This window comes from Cynara cardunculus, assembly GCF_001531365.2.
Source record: "Cynara cardunculus var. scolymus isolate 2C chromosome LG 6, CcrdV1, whole genome shotgun sequence".
Lineage (NCBI taxonomy): Eukaryota > Viridiplantae > Streptophyta > Magnoliopsida > Asterales > Asteraceae > Cynara > Cynara cardunculus.
The window spans coordinates 9995294-10015212 of record NC_037533.1 but is presented as its reverse complement, the minus strand read 5'-3'; the positions used below and the strand labels follow the sequence as shown (position 1 = coordinate 10015212).

The following is a 19919-nucleotide window of genomic DNA, read 5'->3' as shown; positions in this document are numbered from 1 at the left end:
GTTTCCAGAACCTCTGTGATAGACAACAAAGGTTCTGTCACTCTTGACTTGTGCGATTGAACATCTTCTGTTGTTGGTCCTCTGTGGTCTTTTGTGGAATGAACCCTTCTGTCAACACTTGCAGAAATCTTTTTCATACTTTTACATTAATGAATATGAGAGCTAACAAGCCAAATATCTAGATCAATTCTATCTCATCATTGTGCTTTACAGAAATAATATTTTGATCAATCATTGTGATCAACTGAGCTTACAGTAATTTAGGAGGGACTGAGTGCTTTACAAAAATACCTCTATGGAATGTCAGAACCGACAAACCTACCCAAGAGGACAACCATATCTGAGTGAGCTTTAACTCAAAAAGGGTTTTTATGCTGAGATTAAAATGAAAAAGAGAGGGGTAGTTGTTGTGAGTTAAAAGAATTGATGAGAGGTGTGTCAGGATTAAAAGAACATAAGAATCCTGTTCCAAACTTCTAAATTCCGAGCATACCACATAATCTATTAGTTTTTAATTCTTTCGAGACTAATATTGAAAAAGGCAAAGCCCAGACCAATTCTTGTCACAACCCCACCAGCTACTCATTTATCTCTTAACAGATAAGTGTTTCAATAACACTTGGGGCACGCAACTCACAATCTATCAATTTCTCATTCAGAGAAAATTGATATTGAAACAGAAGGATATATGTCCCCCCTTCAAGTCTTTTTGATTACGCATATAGTCTGATAAATTTGTGTAGTCAACACGGTTTATCATTTTGAGCCTAAATAGAAGCATATGTTGCTTTATCTTTCTACACTACACAGATTTTTCATTTTATATGTTATTTTGCCGAAACATTTATAGATATTCTTTTATAAGATATCGATGATTGAATGAAAGACCTGGTGAGATGAACCTCATAAAGTCTCATATATGAAGTACATTCGTTGTACTAAGTATATCTGTTATACTCACAAGAYAATCTTTCTATAAGATTGATAACAATTTCATAAGTTGAAATTGGTTGTTACCTTCTCATTCCCTTAATCTGACAAGATTATACAAGTGGATTTGAAAAGATCTACTTACATTTTCATGAATTGACGGCTTTCGCTGAAGATTTTATTCATTCTAGTGTATGATGTAATGATTCTCATTTCATCATAAGGGGGAGTATGTAATAATGAATGAAATGTTCATTTCCGAACAATATAAGGGGAGTATGATATAAGATCAAAGGGGAGTAACATCAAAAGTCGGCAAAGGACTCAAAAGAGTGTGACTGGAGATAATTGCTGAAGATTATTCCTGTGCTAACATGTCTGAGAGTTTTTGAATGTGAAGATCATTTTTTGTTTTAAAAAGTTTACTGATAAAGATTTCTCGTCGAAGAGAACGTTTAATTTTGGAAGAGAATGTTTGTTATCTGAAGAAGTTCATTTTTGGGGATAATGTTTGTTATCTGATTTCTGAAGAAGATTCTTTTAAGATCGTATCTTGAAAATCATATCTAAAGATCGTTGCTGAAATTGTTCAACATTGTCAAAAGAGAAGATCGTCACTGTTCTACATTTGAGGGGGAGAATGTTAGAAGATTTTCTCAACTAACAATCATTTGAAGATTTCAAAGTGAAGATTTTGAAGAAGTCATAAAGAGCTTAAAGAGACAAAGTTCAAACTAGATTCAAAGCTCGTAAATTCTTTCAAGCCTGAACACAAAGGGGGAAAATGTTAGGACTGAATTTCAGTATTAATTGTATTCATCTTGAAAAGATATAATTGTCTATAATTGTTGTAAAGTCACCGTGTTTGACTTTCCTGATAGTTTGACTTTGACTAGTGGGTTTTAACTTTGACCGTATATAAGGCTTTTGTCTTTGTGTAATAGGTAGGAGATTCATTTGTAAATTGTACGTAAACTTTGAGAGATAATAAAGCATTGACCAAGTTAGACTTTCTCTCTCAATCTCCTTCCATTTTGTTTTTAAATGTTCTTGAAGATTGCCATGGATTATTGAAGATACTTGAAGATTGATCTTAAAGTGGACTTACAATCCTCCATTGCGGATACTCTTCTCTTTGAAGAGTTGGAGGTTTGGTGAGGGAACCTACACTATATGCAGAATTCCAGTTGGCCATTGGAGATTTTTGAAGAGAAGAAAAATGCGCTTTTTGGAGAAGAATAGTATGAACTCGAATTTAAATGGGTTGAAAAACGAATTGAGAGATTTTAATATGATCGTTTTGATTGAAGAACAATCAATTGGCTCTGATACCAATTGTTGATCCCAGATCTCTCAATAACACTAATATTTAAGCATGAATAACCTAAATATGTCGTGTAGATGGAAAAAGTGAAGAACACTCAAGAACACAATAAGAATATTCAATAATATAATTGAGTGACGAATGATTCACTTTTATTGAAATGATTAGGCGGAAAAGTGTAAACGATTACATGAAAGGTAAAGCCTATTTATACTAGAAAGCTAATTATGGAGATTGCTATCTATGGAAGATATTTAGCAAATMTTTTATGAAAAGGAAAGCAATCTAGACTAATGGAAAACAAATAAATCTAAGTATGGAATGAAGAATTCAGCTGTCGATTTGTCATCTCCAGTTTTCTTCTATGGGGCGTGTTCAATCATGTCTTTGAAATGTTTTCATCGGGTGCCTCTGGTTGAACTGTCGTGGGAAAACTCCAAGTGTTGGTAACCAGAGGGCTTATAGAGATACGTAGTTCATCGCAGCTATGGACGTTCATCGCATCTCTGGTTGTATTGGACACTTAGTCTTTTTGGTTGAAAGTCTTCCATCGGCCTTCTACTCTTTCACACTTGTTGTTATTCATTACTTTTACAAATATGAGTTATGAGGTCTAACAGTCTTGACCACCATGTCCGAGGATTTTATCTTATTCTTGAATATGCGATTATTTCTTTCCTGCCAGAGGTGGTAGACGGTTCCAGCAAACACTAAACATCGAACGATAGACCAAACGGTCTTGTCTTTGGTGGTTTGCTGGAACATACTGATAATATCCGTCCAGTTATCCGAAATTACAGGGAGGTTCAACTTAGGCTTAATGCCGTTCCAAACCTGATTAGGAAATGGGCACTCAAAAAATAGAAGCTGATGAGAATCAGGCCCGTTAAGACAGAAAGCACAAGACAAGACCTCCCAAAACTGGAGCTTATCATGGGTCTTTAGACGCTGCTTGAGAGCAACCCAAAGAACGAAAGCAAGTATGGGGATGTTTTGAGAGAACCAAACCATATGATGCCACCTGACATCCGGCTCATTGGGGCGAATGGAGAGCCAAACCTCATGGACAGAGAAAGAAGTGAGACGACATCCCTTTTTCTCCAGAGGGGTTTATCAGGGACATAGGAGGAAATGATAGAGGGGAAGAATCATGAATAAGGGGGTTGAGACTGTCCTGCAGGTATGGACAAGTCCACTTTCCCTGATAGATAATGTCCTTAACGCAGACATTGAGGGAGAGGTTAGCGTTGAGGATATTACGGGTAGTGATATGCCGGCAGAGGGGGACAACAAGGTGCTAGTTATCATACCAGGCAGACGTGGAAGCGCCATCACCAATCTGGGAGACAATGAAGTCTCGTATCTTATCTCGCATGCACAGGATCTTCCTCCAACCCCAACCAACATCGCTGCGGATTGGGGCATCACAGAAGTTTCGATCTTTAAGCCTATAGGAGTGGATCCATTTAACCTATAGAGAGTCTTTATTGGTAAGGATTCTCCAAGAGTGGGCGGCCATAAGAGCAAGATTCCAGCTGATATGGCTCTTAATACCAAGCCCGCCTTGAGATTTAGGAAGGCAGACGGTCTTCCAGGAGACCTTAGCTTTCCCTCTTTTAAGCTCACCATGGCACCACAGAAAACCCCGCATGAGCTGCTCAATCTATTTAGAAATGGAAACAGAGAGAACAAAGATCGAGGCCCAGTAGATTTGCATGGAAGACAGGACCGAGAGAATGAGCTGCAACCTACCGACAAAGGAAAAAGACTTGTTTTTCCAGTCATTCAGTCTGGATTGAACTTTATCGACGAGACCCTTATAGTCATTGTGATAAAGACAAATCGTGATAAGGGGAACACCGAGATACCGAACCAGAAGGGAACCCTCCAGGAATTGAATGATAGAATGAATGACACTCTTAGTGTGCTGGCCAACGTTAAAATAGAAGGCCTCGCTTTTGGCCGGACTGGGGAAGAGGCCGGATACCCTAGAGAACTCATCAAGAGAATCCTTTATGATACGGACAAAATCACTATCACCATGGCATAATATGAGGAGATCATCAGCAAAGCAAATGTGGGTGATCTTCAGCTCCACACAATTCCGGTGATAGAAAAACGTGCCCATCTCACTAATTTTTCTTTTAGTTAGGAGGTTGAGGACCTCCATAACCAGGGTAAAGAGATAGGGGGAAAGGAGGTCATCCTGCCTCAGGCCACGACCACCCTTAAAATAGCCATGGAGATTTCCATTAATACTGACTGAATAGGATGCAGTGGAAACACATGTCATAATCTAGTTTATCATGGTAAGGGGGAAGCCGTAACCGAAAAGGACAGTACGAAGGAAATGCCAATCGACAGTATCATAAGCCTTTTGAATGTCAACTTTGAAGGCACAGCGGGGAGGGCCCCGATGCTTATGATACCCGCGCATGAGCTCCTGGACGAGAAGGACATTGTCCGTGATAAGCCGACCAGGGATAAACGCAGACTGGTTAACATCAACCAGAGAGGGAAGATGATCTTTGATCCGCTCTATGATAATCTTGCTAATGATTTTATACAAGACATTGCAGCAAGCAATGGGACGGAAATCAGTGACACGAGAAGGGGCGGTCGACTTAGGTTTGAGAGCAAGAATAATGAAGTTTATAGACTTTAAGAGCTTACCGAACGTGAAGAACTCACGAACGGCAGAGCACAAGTCCCTACCAACAATACCCCAAGCAGCTTTGAAGAATTTAGCAATGAAACCATCAGGCCTAGGAGCCTTGTCGTCTCCCATTTGGAAAAGGGCCTGCTTGATCTCAGAGTCATTGAGAGGGGCGAGCATTGTGGAAGTTTGATCGGCATTAAGCTTATTCGAAAAGAGAAAAGCAGGATCACGGATGGGGAGAGAAGGATGAGGGGTCCCAARAAAGTTTTGAAAGTGAGAAACGAAAAGACCGAGGACTTCCTCACTAGAAACTCAGGGACCGTCAGCATTWTGGATGGTATCAATATGATTCCGGCTGATACAGCTCTTGACAGATTTATGTAAGAAGGAAGAATTTTTGTCTCCCTCACAGAGCCAGTGGATTTTGGATTTTTGCTTCAGGAACCGCTCTTCATCAAGGCAAGCACCATTATAGGCAGATAAATATCCACAATGCTCCTCTCGGAGGGCCGCATTTTCAGGGTCCCTATCAAGAGCAATCTGGACCCTGTCGAGCTCAAGCCGGTGTTTAGACACAATAGAGAACAGGTTGCCCTAATCATGGAGGAGCTTACGGATAGAGCCTTTGAGATTGTTGATCCTCTCTCTCAGTGATTTGATGATAATCCCTTTTCACTTATACGTTGTATTCATAATTCTGTCTTTTCAGTTCCAGCGATCATCACTGAGCCTGTTCAGTGATCGCTGAAGAACTTGTATTGTTAATCTATGAGAAACAGCGATACTTCAAAAAGACAACACTCACACCAAAGAACCTTAAGCAAATGTCGAAGACTAAAACTGAAGATTAGAGACTGACAAGTATGTGATCTGAAGTGATACGCAATGATTACAAGCCCGTCTACATATGTGTGAAAACTGCTCAAGTCTCAGCGAATGATGAAGAGACCGTCAGGTCATTCCAGCATTCAGCGATCAAAGGAAGCTTGCTTAACACGATTGTTGTTGTCTTGTCCTTATGCACACAAAGGACAAACCTATACCCTTATAAACGTTGGTACAGTATGGAGCCGACTAGTCGACTTTATTGTCCACCAACCTTAGGTAAGGATGTCTGTCCATGAATAGTATTTTTGTACTATTCACTGTGGCAAAGGACAAGCTTTCCTCTTAAGGCTTGACACACACTCTAACCCTACCATATTGCATTAAATGTTCATATAATGCACTGGGTATAAATAGAAGTGTTTCTTCTCCATGCAGAATGAGTGCAACTCACTTTCTAAACCTAATTCTTACTTCAAGCATTTTCTAGCTTAAGTAAAGGATCTTCTCTTTACAGCATTTCTTTTCTTGTTTGCTAAGAACTCGTGTGTAACCAGAGATTGTTTAGATAGGTTTTTATTACCTTATCTTTCCGCAAACAATCTTGTAAAATCTGTAATGATCTTCTTTATCAATATATAATTTAAATTTGAAAATATTGTGTTTGTATTCATCTCCCCCCCTTCTACAAACTGTTTTACTATTCTTGTAAACCCTCAAGGGACCAACAAGTGCTTTGTCAAGGCTAGAGGAGGTAATGGTTCTCCAGCGTCAGGGCTTGGACGAACTCTCTGACCAATTCTCTCAAGTCTTAGCTAGAGAGGGGGAGATGAGGTCCAACGCTGGTGAATCATCTGATGCTGCTTCTGATCCTTCTCAGGCTGTTGGTCCAGTATTAGCTACAGTTGCAGCTGAAGCTGAGGCTCCTAAAGCTGAAGCGGATGCTGCTCCTGTAATCCCGACCACCAAAGCTGCTCCAGCTGAGGATGTCGATGCCATCCCTAGGGATGACGCTCCTTCCATCACTGTTGGTGATGATGATGATGAAGATGATGATGAACCTACCATTCCAGACCCCGGAAGTGATCTAGATGACGACGATGATGATGATGATGAAGATGACTTTACCATCAAGTACCAGAAGAAATCAACCGTCACCAAGTTGCTCTCAGGGATTCTACATCCCAGGGGGAGCAAAGGCAAGGTGAATCTACTCCATCAGGGAACCAGGACCCCAAGTCGAAAGGCAAGGCGGTCGCTGAAGAAGGAAACTTGAAGGTATTGTTCAATATCCCTCAACAACATTTATTTGAAGATTCTACCTCTCAGGTAGTGATTACTTCAAAATATCAACTTCATATTCCATCAACAACCTGCAGTCGACTGGAGTGGGTTCCTGATCACCCCGTCTCCTGTGCTCCTACCGACCAACAGATGTCTCAGCTAAAGGAGTCACTCGACCAGGTAAAAATTCCTCTTCGTACCTTTAGTGGTGGTGAGTTCGACTTCCTTTCTGAAGCTGAAAGACAAGAGGCATTGAGGGTTGAAGAAGAGCTAGAGCTTCAAAAGAAGCAGACTAAAGACAGCTTGAAGCTGGCCAAGTCACTAGCTGCAAAGGTCCTCCCCAAGAAGAAGTTCAAGAAAACGGTGAACACTGTCCAAGCCTAAGCTAAACTTCTTTCTATTGCAGAAGCTGAGCATGAGAAGAACCTGAAGCTGGTGGAAAAGAACAAGCGATGGAGCGAAGCAAAGCTGGAAAAGAGAATCAGTCTCCGCCCGATTATCAGCGTCAACATCAGCGGACGTTCTAAATACGGTGGAACACTGGTGTCAGTGCTCATCACCAGGGACAATCTTGATGCCGTTACCGCCCTTCCTACCTAGGCCGTTATGGATACAGCGAATGGATGGAGATCAGACAAGCCATTTAACGATCCAAGTCGAGACACAAGATAGTTATCGAGGACACCATCAGTGAGCTCATCAAAAGGATGTCCAGGTATGTCAAGGTCCCTGACTGGCCATCTCTGAAGAAAGGTGGGAAGAAGAAACTCAAGCTCTCTAATCCTAGTGATGGACCATTCCTAAGGAACAAACATGAAACAAGGTTCTCCTTAGATGAAGTCTTGAAGGGTCACCAGAGTACAGACATTTCTATGTTGAATCTTTACTTGCCAGATAAAGGTCTCTATACACCCAATTCTGTGCATTTTAAACCTGAGTTAGGAGTTATATTTCTTGACTATGAAAGAGAAGTCAGATTTCAGAGAATGTCAGAGCTACATCTATGTCCAATGGGTCATTTGGTTTACCTCTTGCTCTGGATAGATGATAGAATGCTAGAAAAAGTCATAGATCTGAAGATACGAAGGGAATTCCTACGTCGAAGAAACCTTGGTGAAGATGTACCTGGTTACATAGTTCTAAGTGTTCTAGAATAGTTTCTCTTTGTAACAACAATCCACTTTTCCTTGTAACTTCTTGTATGTCTACTTTCAGTGATTATACTTATAGTCTGTAAGCACTAGACATGTACTGTAATACTTATAATATTTCCAATGATAATAAAATGAGTATTCCATGTATTTCACTAAAAAAGATCCCTGAAAAAAGTAATAGGGACACAAGTCTATGAGTTCCTGTGTTACTTTTCACATTCACTGACAATCTATAAGTCAGTGAATAAACTTTCAGTTTCACTTTCCGTACTTGTAATTTTCTTAGATATAACTTAAGGAAAATTCTCAAGCTGAGACTGATTCACTGAAAAAGATCCCAAAATAGTAAAAGGGGACATGTACTTTATATGTAACTTTTCCTTACTATTATTTAATAAGACAACTTTCTTTATGTTGCCTTGTTATCATCAAATAGGGGGAGATTGTTGATCCTCTCTCTCAGTGATTCGATGATAATCCTTTTTCACTTATACGTTGTATTCATGTTTCTGTCTTTTCAGTTCCAGCGATCATCACTGAGCCTGTCAGTGATCGCTGAAGAACTTGTATTGTAAATTTATCAGAAACAGCGATACTTCAAGATGACAACACTCACACCAAAGAACCTTCAGCAAACATCGAAGACTGAAACTGAAGATTAGAGACTAGCGAGTACGTGATCTGAAGCGGTACTCAGTGATTACAAGCCTGTCTACATATGTGTGAAGACTACTCAAGCCTTAGCGAATGATGAAGAGACCTTCAGGTTATTCCCGCATTCAACAATCAAAGGAAGCTTGCTTAGCACGATTGTTGTTGTCTTGTCCTTATGCACACAAAGGACAAACCCATACCCTTGTAAACGTTGGTACAGTATGGAGCTGACTAGTCGACTCTATTGTCCACCAACCTTAGGTAAGGATGTCTACCCATGAATAGTGCTTTTTGTACTATTCACTGTGGAAAAGGACAAGTCTTCCTCTTAAGGCTTGACACGCACTCTAACCCTACCATATTGCATTAAATATTCATTTAATGCATTGGGTGTAAATAGAAGTGTTTCTTCTTCATGCAGAGTGTGCGCAACTCACTCTCTAAACCTAATTCTTACTTCAAGCATTTTCTAGCTTAAGTAAAAGATCTTATCTTTACAGCATTTCTTTTCTTGTTTGCTTAGAACTCGTGTGTAACCAGAGATTGTTTAGATAGGTTTTTATTACCTTATCTTTTCGGAAATAATCTTATAAAATCTGTATTGATCTTCTTTATCAATATATATTTTAAATTTGAAAATATTGTGTTTGTATTCATCCCCTCCCCTKCTACAAACTGTTTTACTATTCTTGTAGACCTTCAAGGGACCAACAGAGATTTTTAAGATTTAGGGAAATATTATACATCTCATAACCAGACAGATCAGGGCTCTAACTCGAAGCAACGACAGTTTTGAAACTCTTCATGAGTAAGGACGTTAGGAAACTTTAAAGGTTTGGGCTTCTGAGAGATACATGAAGGGAGAGTAAGGACCGTAGGGAAATGGTCCGAAGACCGGTAGGGGAGAAAAAAGACAGAGGCAGAARGGAAATGAGCAAGGGAATGAAAGTTACCCAAGACCCGGTAAATCTTTTTAAGGAGACCTCCCGTGCCATTGGGGTTCTTGAACCAGGTGAAGAAAAGACATTTGAAGTTGATATCCTCAACCTCAAGGTGATAGACACACTCATGGAAATCATCCATACCATGTGAGGGGCCAGATATGCTAGAAGAGCTATCTTTAGGGTCAAGAGCAGCATTGAAATCTCCCATGATGAACCATGGGGTGTCCTTGACGACATGCTTATGACTCTTAAGAGAGGCCCATAACTGGTGACAGGCGATATAATAAGTATCCGCATAGACAACAGAAAGSAAAAGACTCTTAGAAGTGTCTCGAATCTTAACCTGAAAATGCATCACTTCATTAGTGGCATTTAAGAGCATTATGTCGACCTGGACGGGATTCTAAGCAACAATGATACGGGTACCTCTTGGGCAAAGGGAGCCATTAGAGGTCCAGAACCAAGATCCAAAGACAATCTTATAGATAGGAGCAAGATTAGACAGAGGGGCACGAAACTCAAGAGCAGCGCAAATTTGGAAATTAGAATCCCGAATCTGGTCTCTTATAGCTTTTTTGGTGAGAAAGCTTACAAAGACCACGGGAATTCCACGAGGCAAAGTTCGTCATTGAAAAAGAGGGGTGGGGTTGGAGTCCATATGCTCGAGCTCCTGAGACGTCTTCGGGTCAACCTGAGAGGAGGAGAGATCGCGGTTAAGGAACCAGGCGGTGTCACCATCATCCGACTCCACGTCAAACAAATCTTCCTCATCAAGGAGGTCATCCTGATCAAGGGGATCATCCTCGATCTCAAAAGGAGCAGAGGGGATAGGGAGGGAGGAGGAGGAGGACCCAGGGTCTTTAGGAAAAGATGGGTCAGCAAGGACAAAAAATCGATTGGAAGAAGGAACGGGAGCCTTGGTTTGCTTCCTGGTGGGTAAAGGTGGGTTTGAGGGTTTAGGGATAGATGGCTAAGGATAGGGGGTCTAGGGGGGATGAGGGTNAACCCTTTGGGGGGGGTATAGCCAATGGAGGGAACTAGTTAGGGGGAGGGACTCTTATGAGGGGGTCGAAATTTCTTGCGAGGATGAGCCATCGCTTTTGACCTTGAAGAAACATTGATTTTCTTTCCACTCACCAATTGGGAGTGGGTGTCCTTTTTTAGGGGTTCCTCATGTCCGCTCAAAGAGATCCCTTTACCACGATGAGAGCTTTTGTTCTTCATGGTTTGAAAACCTTCACTATCAACTAGAGTTTGCTTTTCACTAATAGCTTTTCACCATTCTTTTCTAAAAATAATATTTGTTTTAAAATATATAGTTGACTCATTTTGGCCGAATTAGTTTTTTTTTWAAAAAAGTGTGAGTATATAGGATGAGATAAAGAAATTAAAAATCTTGGATTAAGGTTTAAATTGGTTGTCCCACACTAATGGAAAGAAAAATGTTTGACAAATATTAGTGATATATAAAAGGAAGAAACAATGATTAAAATATGAAATACTTGGATTGGTTAAATATAACTTTTAGTCACCTTATTTTTCTAAAAAATATTTGTTTAAAAATATAGAGTTGGCTCATTAGGCCATATCCTTTTTTGTAAAAAAAAATATTTGTTTAAAAATATATAGTTGACTCATTTACACTAAATCGGTTTTGCAGAAAAATATAATTTTATATAGGAGATAAAGAATATAAATGCAAAATTCTTTTAAGTTGGTCAAATTTAATTTTTGGCCATCTTACTTTTAAAAAAAAATATTTGTTTAAATATAAAGTTGTCTCATTCTGCCAAATGTTTTTTGCAAAAGAAAACTTATTATTATTATTATTATTATTATTATTATTATTATTATTATTATTATTACAAATGTTTATTAAAAGGGGAAGATAATAAATGAAATCAATAATGTCAATCAAAAATTGAGATGTTAATGTGGTTGTTTAACATTAGTGAGAATATAAATTAATAAAATAAGATGATGTTTATATGAAAAGAAGACGAGATCCTTTTCAAAACTAATAGGGTAGGGTTTGTGATAATTTATTGTGCTGATTCTTTTTGACCAACCTCATTTTAAAAAAAAAATCTTATAAAAGTGACGTACAAAGTTTTGTGATATTATCTCGGTTGTTCCATATTGATGATAATATAATCCATTGAAATGAGATGGTGTGTATATCAAGGGAGGAGGTGATCTCTTTCAAAATTAGAAGGGTTGTGATAATTTACAAAGTTCCATTTTGGTCAACCTCATTTTTTCTAGCAACTTTAAAAAATGACATATTCTATGATCAATAATATGCTAAAAGAACAACCAAAGATAATAAAAATTTATGTTATTTTAATACTCTCAAATTTTGAATAGTAATTTTTATGTGCAACCTATTTCAGACTTCGTTAAAAATTAAGTCGTAAAGTTAAAGTTAGCATTATAAGCTAAAATGCAAAATTGAAAACTCTAATTTTATGATGACAGTTCAGCAAACGGGATACTCTGGGTCCAGCAAAAGCCAACCCTACGGAGAAGAGCTGTTATACTGTGAGAATTGAGATGCATGGGCAAGTTTTACCTTCGGAAGCTCATCAATGGCTGTCTAAGCTCCATTAATCGCCTTTATTCTACTTCCACCACCAGAACTATTCAATATCTTCATCAAAGCCACCGCCAGAGAAATTTCTAAGTCTCTGTGCGCATCAATGAAGCATTCAGGACTTTTAGTTCAGGGGTATATTTGGATCCATCTCTCTACTCTTACCTCCTCAAATCATGCATACAAATCCACTCACTCTCACTTGTTCGACAACTCCATTCTTTGATAATCACGTCTGGCTGTTCTTCCACCGGGTTTATCACGAACCACCTGCTCAATACATACTTGAAACTTGGTCAGTCTCAGACCTCTGTCTCGTTGTTCGACTTAATGCCCAAGACATATATAATGTCTTGTAACATATTGATAGGTGGGTATATTCAAAGTGGCGACTTGGATAAAGCACTCAAAGTGTTTGCTGAAATGCCCATTCGAAATATTGCAACGTGGAATGCCATGGTTACGGGTTTGATCTAGTTTGAAAATCATGAGGAGGCTTTGAGACTTCTCTCAGAAATGCACGTTTTGAGTTTTTATCCTGATGACTTTACTCTTGGCAGTTGAGATGCTTTGTCAATTCAACGAATGATTGTTCTTGTAGTTTTCTGCCCAGTTGGGAAATTTTGGAGTATGGTTTATGCCTTTCTTACAACTAGAATTGATCGTTGGCAGCATGCTTCGAGGTTGTGCTGGTTTAAAGAGTTTAAGTGCAGGCCAGCAGGTTCATGCCTATGCAATTAAATCTGGGGTTGAAATCTATGTTGTTGTTGGGAGTTCACTTGCTCACATGTACATGAAGTCTACCAGAAGGAGAGGAGGTGATCAAAGGTATTCATGTTCATAGTGTAGCTGTTTGTAACACGTACACTTATCTCAGGGAGAGCTCAAGGTGGATGTTTTGAGGAAGCTTTAAATCAGTATTATATAATGAAAACAGCAGGATTCAAACCTAATAAAATTACGTTTCTAACTCTGCTCAGTTTGTGTTCGGAGTTGGAAACACTTGGATAAGGTCAGCAGATTCACGCAGAGGCAATAAAATCTGGGCCTAGTGCATCAGTTTCTGTCCTGAGTTCCTTGGTTAGCATGTATTCAAGATGCGGATGTTCGCAAGATTCTTTGAAAGCATTTTCAGAAAGTCTCAAAAGCTGACTGCAGAGATGAAATTGTTGGATTATAAGCCTGATACCGGTTCCATTTTGCATGACATGAATCTTGAAGAAAAGGAAGATGATTTGGTACACCATAGTGAGAAGTTGGCAATTGCTTTCGCTCTAATGAACACACCAGATTGTTTTCCGATCAGGGTGATGAAGAGTTTACGGGTATGCAACGATTGCCATGTTGCCATCAAGTACATATCTGCAATCAGAAATCAGGAGATCATTGTACGAGATGCTAGTAGATTTCATCATTTCAAACAAGGTCAATGTTCCTGTGGAGATTATTGGTAAGGATATTTCCATAATTTGAAACCTTAAAAAACTTCCCWTGATATCTTGGATATTTTCATTACATAATGTTGCATATTTAACATAGTATATCTATAGTACATTATGTTGTTCAATTTTGATCAAGTTACATAACTTCAACAGTTTCTAAATATCTTACAAGCCAAAATGTTGAACAGGATACCGAAAATATGCAGCTATTACAACAAACTATATATATTGTTTCATCAATCGATCATCTTGGTCGATTATATATGTAAGATTTTGCAAGGTACAAGTAGATCACAAATGCTATTGCACTAATACCAGCTAGAAACCAGTAGAAATAATCAAGGTGACCACGGTTCAAGTTATCCGAAATCCATCCATCTTCACCGTTTCCACCCGTGGTTTTATCGACCACCGAGATCAGGAAACTGCTAATGAAGCTACCAACACCGAATATACTGAGATAAAGCGCTAGACCGATGCTTCTCAACTCGCTCGGCACTTGATCGTAGAAGAACTCTTGCAGACCCACCATTGCAAACACGTCAGCAGCTCCCGTTAACAGATATTGAGGTATCAACCACCATATTTTCATCGGGATTGTTGCGTTTGGATCATCCACTAATCCGTATTCCTCTGCGATTTGAAGTCGTTTGGTCTCGACCAGTGCTGAAACCACCATTGAAAGAACGGAAATGAAGATTCCAATTCCGATTCTCTGAAGTACTGTTATGCCAGACGGTATTCTTGTAATGGATCTAGCGATAGGAACCAAAACACGGTCGTAGATGGGAATAAGGATGACGATGGTGATGCTGATGAACGTTTGTAGTGTGGCAGCTGGGATGTCAAAACTTAACCCGATTGATCGGTCCATGGTGACTCCTTGCTTGGTGAATAATGTGGAATATTGGGCAAAAACAACTGCAAACACTAGACAGCTGGCCCAGATAGGAAATAGTCTAAGAACTGCTTTGGCCTCATCCACCTCACCGGTGCTACAGATCTTCCCCTCTTCCTTTGATCCATCGGGTGAAACTAAGGCTTTGTTGAGAAATCTATGGCAATCCCAAAGATCATAATTATGTTCATGATGTGTGACCCAAGTGTTTTAGTCCAGATTACAAAACAGTCCATGGTAGTTTGAAAAGGAGAATCATCTATTGATGGCCTAAAATTGAAAATACATATTTTCATATATGTATGTAGAGTTGGATCATGCGAGAAATTTGAACTTTTACTAGAAATTGAGGACAAATGAAGATATTCTTATGTTTTATGAATGTTATATTATATTGTGTGAAGATTGGAACATCATATGACTTTCAATAGTGTATTGGAATGATGCATTCTATTGTCTAAATATTGTAACCTTCACACGATAGTTACAAAGGTATCTTCCCAATTCATATGATAAACCTTAACACAATACGAGGATACATCCTCTCTCTCTCATGCGTGAGAAGTGGTTGTTCTCACTAGAACCTAACCTGATGTGTGTATATATAGGTTGGGTTCCCGTGAAAAATGAAGTTTTTGGTGAAAACGTGAGAATATAAATCTTCATCCACCTGCATCTACTTGCATTTCACAAATCTTCATCTACCTATTTCTATCACCAATACTGAATTAACAAATTTATGCATGTAAAAGTGATCGAAGGTATGTAAAAGTTTATGAAGGCGACTGAAGGTTGATAAAGGTCCATGTTCTTTGTTGGCCTTCAGATGAAGGTCTGCATTTTTTTAGCCATCTAAAAAAGATCAGCTAATCTACAGGCTCAAATATATTCTCACCTTCTTACTCTCTCTCTCTCTCTCTCTCTCTATATATATATATATATATATATATCTGTGTGTGTATGGACGACCAACTGTCAAAGAAAATACGATGCAACAAACAGTAATGCCAACTGGTTTTTAAAATAATTACTCTTACCTGAACTGATGAGAACCTTGATGAGGCAAGGTTCCACAAGCTTCCTCTTCCAGGGATATTGATGAAGATGTAGTTCTGCGATTGCGGTATGCTCTAACAAACACCTGCCCAATTCTGAGAAAAGCGCCTTTTTCCTCAACTTTCTCTCCAAACCGATATGTCAGGGTTCCACCCAAGAATATAAGCAGTGCAACACTCATCATGATGCAAGGAATCCCAAATCCAAGACCCCAACTAAGGTTATCCTGAATGTAGTTAAGAACACATAGTGCCACCAATGGACCAGCGCACATTCCAAAATACCACCAGTTGAAGAATGAGCTTTTGGCTTTGCGTTCTTCTGGATTCTCCGTATCAAACTGGTCAGCTCCAAAAGCTTGAACACAAGGCTTGTGCCCTCCTTGGGCAAATGCCACAAGATATAGTGAAACGAAGAACAAAATAACTTGGAACCGAGGAGGAGAACATGATGTGTCACTTTCACAGTCAGAATAAGGAATCAAAGCTGAAAGAGTCAGCAGCCCAAGTGCCTGTTAATCATCCAGATCCCAATCTAAGTTAATTACAATTACTATTGAGTCCAACCTCAGCACCAATCTGGAAAGCATTTTATCAGGTATTCTAGATGCAAAGTACAGCATTATACTCAAGAGCAGGATTCTCCAATTATCTAATTGAATTTTCTGTGTACGTTCTATATAACATCATTTCTATTTCCTCAAACTTTTGGGCAAACCTTCTCTTTATTTTGCACTCTTTTCACAAGTCAATGGTCTTAATACTCTTTGGAGTATAGGTCATGTCTTCATATATGATAACCCCACCCCATGGAGCCCACCTCCAGGCGGGATATGTTGGGCTCATTTAGTTTGGTTTTGCTTCAGGCAAAAGAGGGGTCATCATATGAAGAACAATGTGCTCCCTAGTTAAGGATGATCTAAGAGGGCTGTATTACCAATAGTGTAGAACATTTTTATTAATATATCAAGTCAGATATTGCATCTTTTTAGGATAGAAGGAATAGAGAAGAAAGGGAAAGTGAAGAAATCAGGTATGCGAATGGGAATGATTGATAACTCTCTTCTTAAGCACTTCATCACAATAACCCTTTCATATTTATATGACTAATTCTAGAGTCCTAATACCACTAGTTAAGCGACTAATGATGGCAATTTACCGTAAAGGTGACACTACCACTACCTGCTACGAGGAGTTTCTGCTTTAGATCAAATTCGCTAGTAAATACTAGACAAATGGGCTTTCTACATATGCATCGAAAGTACAAAATTTTAAACAATAGAGTGGGAATGAAACATAGCATTTAGAAGAAATGGAATCTCAAGAATGTTTCAACACACCACATGTGGGGTGTATTAGATGAAATGAGCATTTTTTACAAAAAACTTTGACTAATATGGCATTCTAAAGATGTATGCATATATATGTCCAATTCCATGGATCAACAGAGAGGCTAAGCTTATTCACACACTCCATAACAGCATGCTCATTTGTGCTTAAGGAGGAAATCCTACAGTGAAGAGGTGTATTCGTGTGCCTTCCACATCCTTGGTGTTATTCAAGGCGTGAGGCACAAATGTCCACCAGGGGCCTAGGTTCGTATCTCAACCAAGGGAGACTGATGAATTTATAACACATATATACATAACTCAGCTGAACCTTGGTTAATTATCATAGATTTTGCCATTTTGATACACCTACTTAGAGCTTTGACCAAACTCAGGATGCGAAGATGACTAACCAGAACATAGAGTAGAGACGCAATAATAATGGTGCGATATCTACCCAGAAAAGCATCAGCAACAAAAGCGCCCAAGAGAGGAAGAAGCGACGCCGTTCCCGACCAGGCATTCACATTTTCCGCCGCCGTAGCCGTCGATTGGCCCAACGGTCCGGTCAAATACGTGATTAGGTTGGAACTTATTCCATAGTATGCGAATCTCTCAGCTACTTCCACACCTGTACACAACCTCAAAGTCTTTCAATCTTCGAATAAAATCCGCAAGTAAGAGATATAAAGTTACCAATTATGAAGTAAGCGGATCTCCAGCCACCAGATTTGGATCTGAAAACTGGACGACCTTTGTAGTCAATGAATCCATCAACGACCCCGTCTATCAATGGAGTCTCAACTTCAGAAAAGTTGGAGGCGGAGCCGGTGGCCTCCATGTCGGCGTCAAAAGGTTCTGACTTCACTGCACCAACAACACCCACTTTCGCTAACAAGTAGCGGGAGGATAATGGTCAGTTGGTCACGGTTAGCAAAGGGAAGTTGAGTGAAATATTGATTTTTTTTAATCAATTTCAAAGAAATAGCAACTTATTTTATTTATTAAAATAAATCACGATTGTAATTGTAATGTTTAGTTTTTATTATTTGTGTCTATCGGTATAATACGATTTTATGTGGTTTTGAAAAAGCGATAATATTTTTGTTTTTAAATGAAATATAAATTTTAAAAAAAATCGATATTAGTATCAAATTAACTATTTAATAGTTTTCGTTTTTTTGTAACTTTTTTAATTTAATTTTTTATTATAATTTAATTTAAATTAATAACAAAGTAATTTATTTTTCGTTTAACAATATAATTTTTATAAAGATAATAATTAAATATTCTGTTAAAACTTAATGATTATTTTAATTATATTTTAAATTTTTATACTTAAAATAGATATTTATTTTGTATTTGATTATGTTTATCTGCAGTTAGTTACACGAATTTAAAAATAGAGCTTTAATAAGTTGTACTTACACAAAATTACTTGTAATATTGAATTTTAAGTAATATGCATCAATAAACAGTACTTTATACATAAAAAATGGTTTTTAAGAGTTTTTTGTCAAATGCTTTATAATATTAGTATAAATTATAATTTTATTTTTTATTATAAAAATATATTTTTAAATTATTTTTTATTAAAAAAATGTTGTACTTAATAATCTACTCGTTATAGTAAACTAGAAAGGTATCCGTGCAATGCATCGAGACACATTTTCATTTCAATGTTTCGTTTTATTATTTATCCATGTCGATATAAATACGATTTTATGTGGTTTTGAGAAAGCGATAATGTTTTATTTTTGAATAAAATATAAATTTGATATCATATAAAATTTGCAAAAAAATATATCAAAATTAGTATCAAATTAACTATTTAAAAGTTATTGTTTATATATTTTTTTAATTCAAATTTTTTATTATAATTTAATTTAACTTAATTTAGGTTTAACAATATAATTTTTTATAAAAATTATCATTAAGTATTCTGTTAGAACTCAATGATTATCCTAATTATATTTAAGATTTTTTATATTTAAAATGAGATATTTATCCTGTATTTGATTATGTTTATCTGCAGTTAGTTACACGAATTCAAAGATAGAGCTTTAATAAGTTGTACTTACGCACAATTTACTTGTAATCTTGAATTTTAAGTAATATGCATTAATAAACAGTACTTCATGCATAAAAAATGGTTTTTAAGAGTTTTTGTCAAATGTTTTATAAAATAACTAGAAGAGTACTCGTATAATACAGCAAGATACATCTCGATTTTAATGTTTATTTTTGTCTTAGTTGATGTTATAATATAGTTTTATGTGGTTTTGAGAAAACGATAATATTTTTATTTTTGAATAAAATATTAATATGAAGATATATTATAAAAATTAAAAAAAGTTACTGATATTATCATCAAACTAACTATTTAAAATTTCTCATTTTTTGTGTATTTCTTTAACTCTTTTTTTTTAATTTATGCTTTAATAATATAATTTTCTATAAAAATAATAATCAAGTAGTTTKTTAGAACTCAATGATTATCTTAATTATATTTTATATTTTTTTATATTTAAAATAAGATATTTATCCTCTATTTGATTATGTTTATCTGTAGTTAGTTACATTGTTGTTCCCTTAAAATCAATCTTCAAGTAGACATCAAGAAATCCATGACATCTCTAATATATTATATTAAGAACATATGAGAGAGATGAGAGGAAAAGTTAATCTTCAAAGTTTTGGTCAAATCTCTTATTACGTATCAGATCTATACTATCTTATAAAACATTTGGCTAAAACTCTTAAAAACTCTTAAAACTCTTAAAAACTTCTAAAAACTCTTAAACCCTTCCCATATCTGAATTCGTGTAG

At 37.3% G+C, this 19919-nt stretch overlaps 1 protein-coding gene and 1 pseudogene across 3 annotated transcripts; one reads left to right on the top strand and one right to left on the bottom strand.

The window, feature by feature from the left end:
* Positions 1–5405: 5405 nt before the first annotated feature.
* LOC112514136 lies at positions 5406–13062 on the top strand (annotated as a pseudogene).
* Positions 13063–13873: 811 nt separating this feature from the next.
* LOC112514270 (protein NRT1/ PTR FAMILY 5.10-like) lies at positions 13874–17968 on the bottom strand. Of its 3 annotated transcripts, none has more exons than XM_025120613.1 (4): positions 17787–17853; positions 17548–17740; positions 15745–16274; positions 13874–14864 (listed from the first exon to the last, which is right to left on the bottom strand). In XM_025120613.1, the coding sequence occupies exons 2-4, from the start codon at positions 17611–17613 to the stop codon at positions 14054–14056; spliced, it is 1407 nt and encodes a 468-aa protein (XP_024976381.1). In that variant the 5' UTR covers positions 17614–17740; positions 17787–17853; the 3' UTR covers positions 13874–14053. The 3 variants fall into 3 exon arrangements, with proteins under 3 accessions (XP_024976381.1, XP_024976379.1, XP_024976380.1); XM_025120611.1 differs by having other exon boundaries at positions 13929–14864; positions 17504–17721; positions 17787–17968; XM_025120612.1 differs by having other exon boundaries at positions 13929–14864; positions 17504–17721; positions 17844–17942.
* Positions 17969–19919: the final 1951 nt, after the last annotated feature.

Coding starts and splice junctions, on each gene's coding strand:
- LOC112514270 (XM_025120611.1), bottom strand. CDS start 17,931: ATGGAGGCCACCGGCTCCGCCTCCAACTTTTCTGAAGTTGAGACTCCA. Junction 17,722..17,786: donor ATCCGCTTACTTCATAATTG/GTAACTTTATAT, acceptor GGTTGTGTACAG/GTGTGGAAGTAGCTGAGAGA. Junction 16,275..17,503: donor CGTCTCTACTCTATGTTCTG/GTTAGTCATCTT, acceptor GATGATTAACAG/GCACTTGGGCTGCTGACTCT.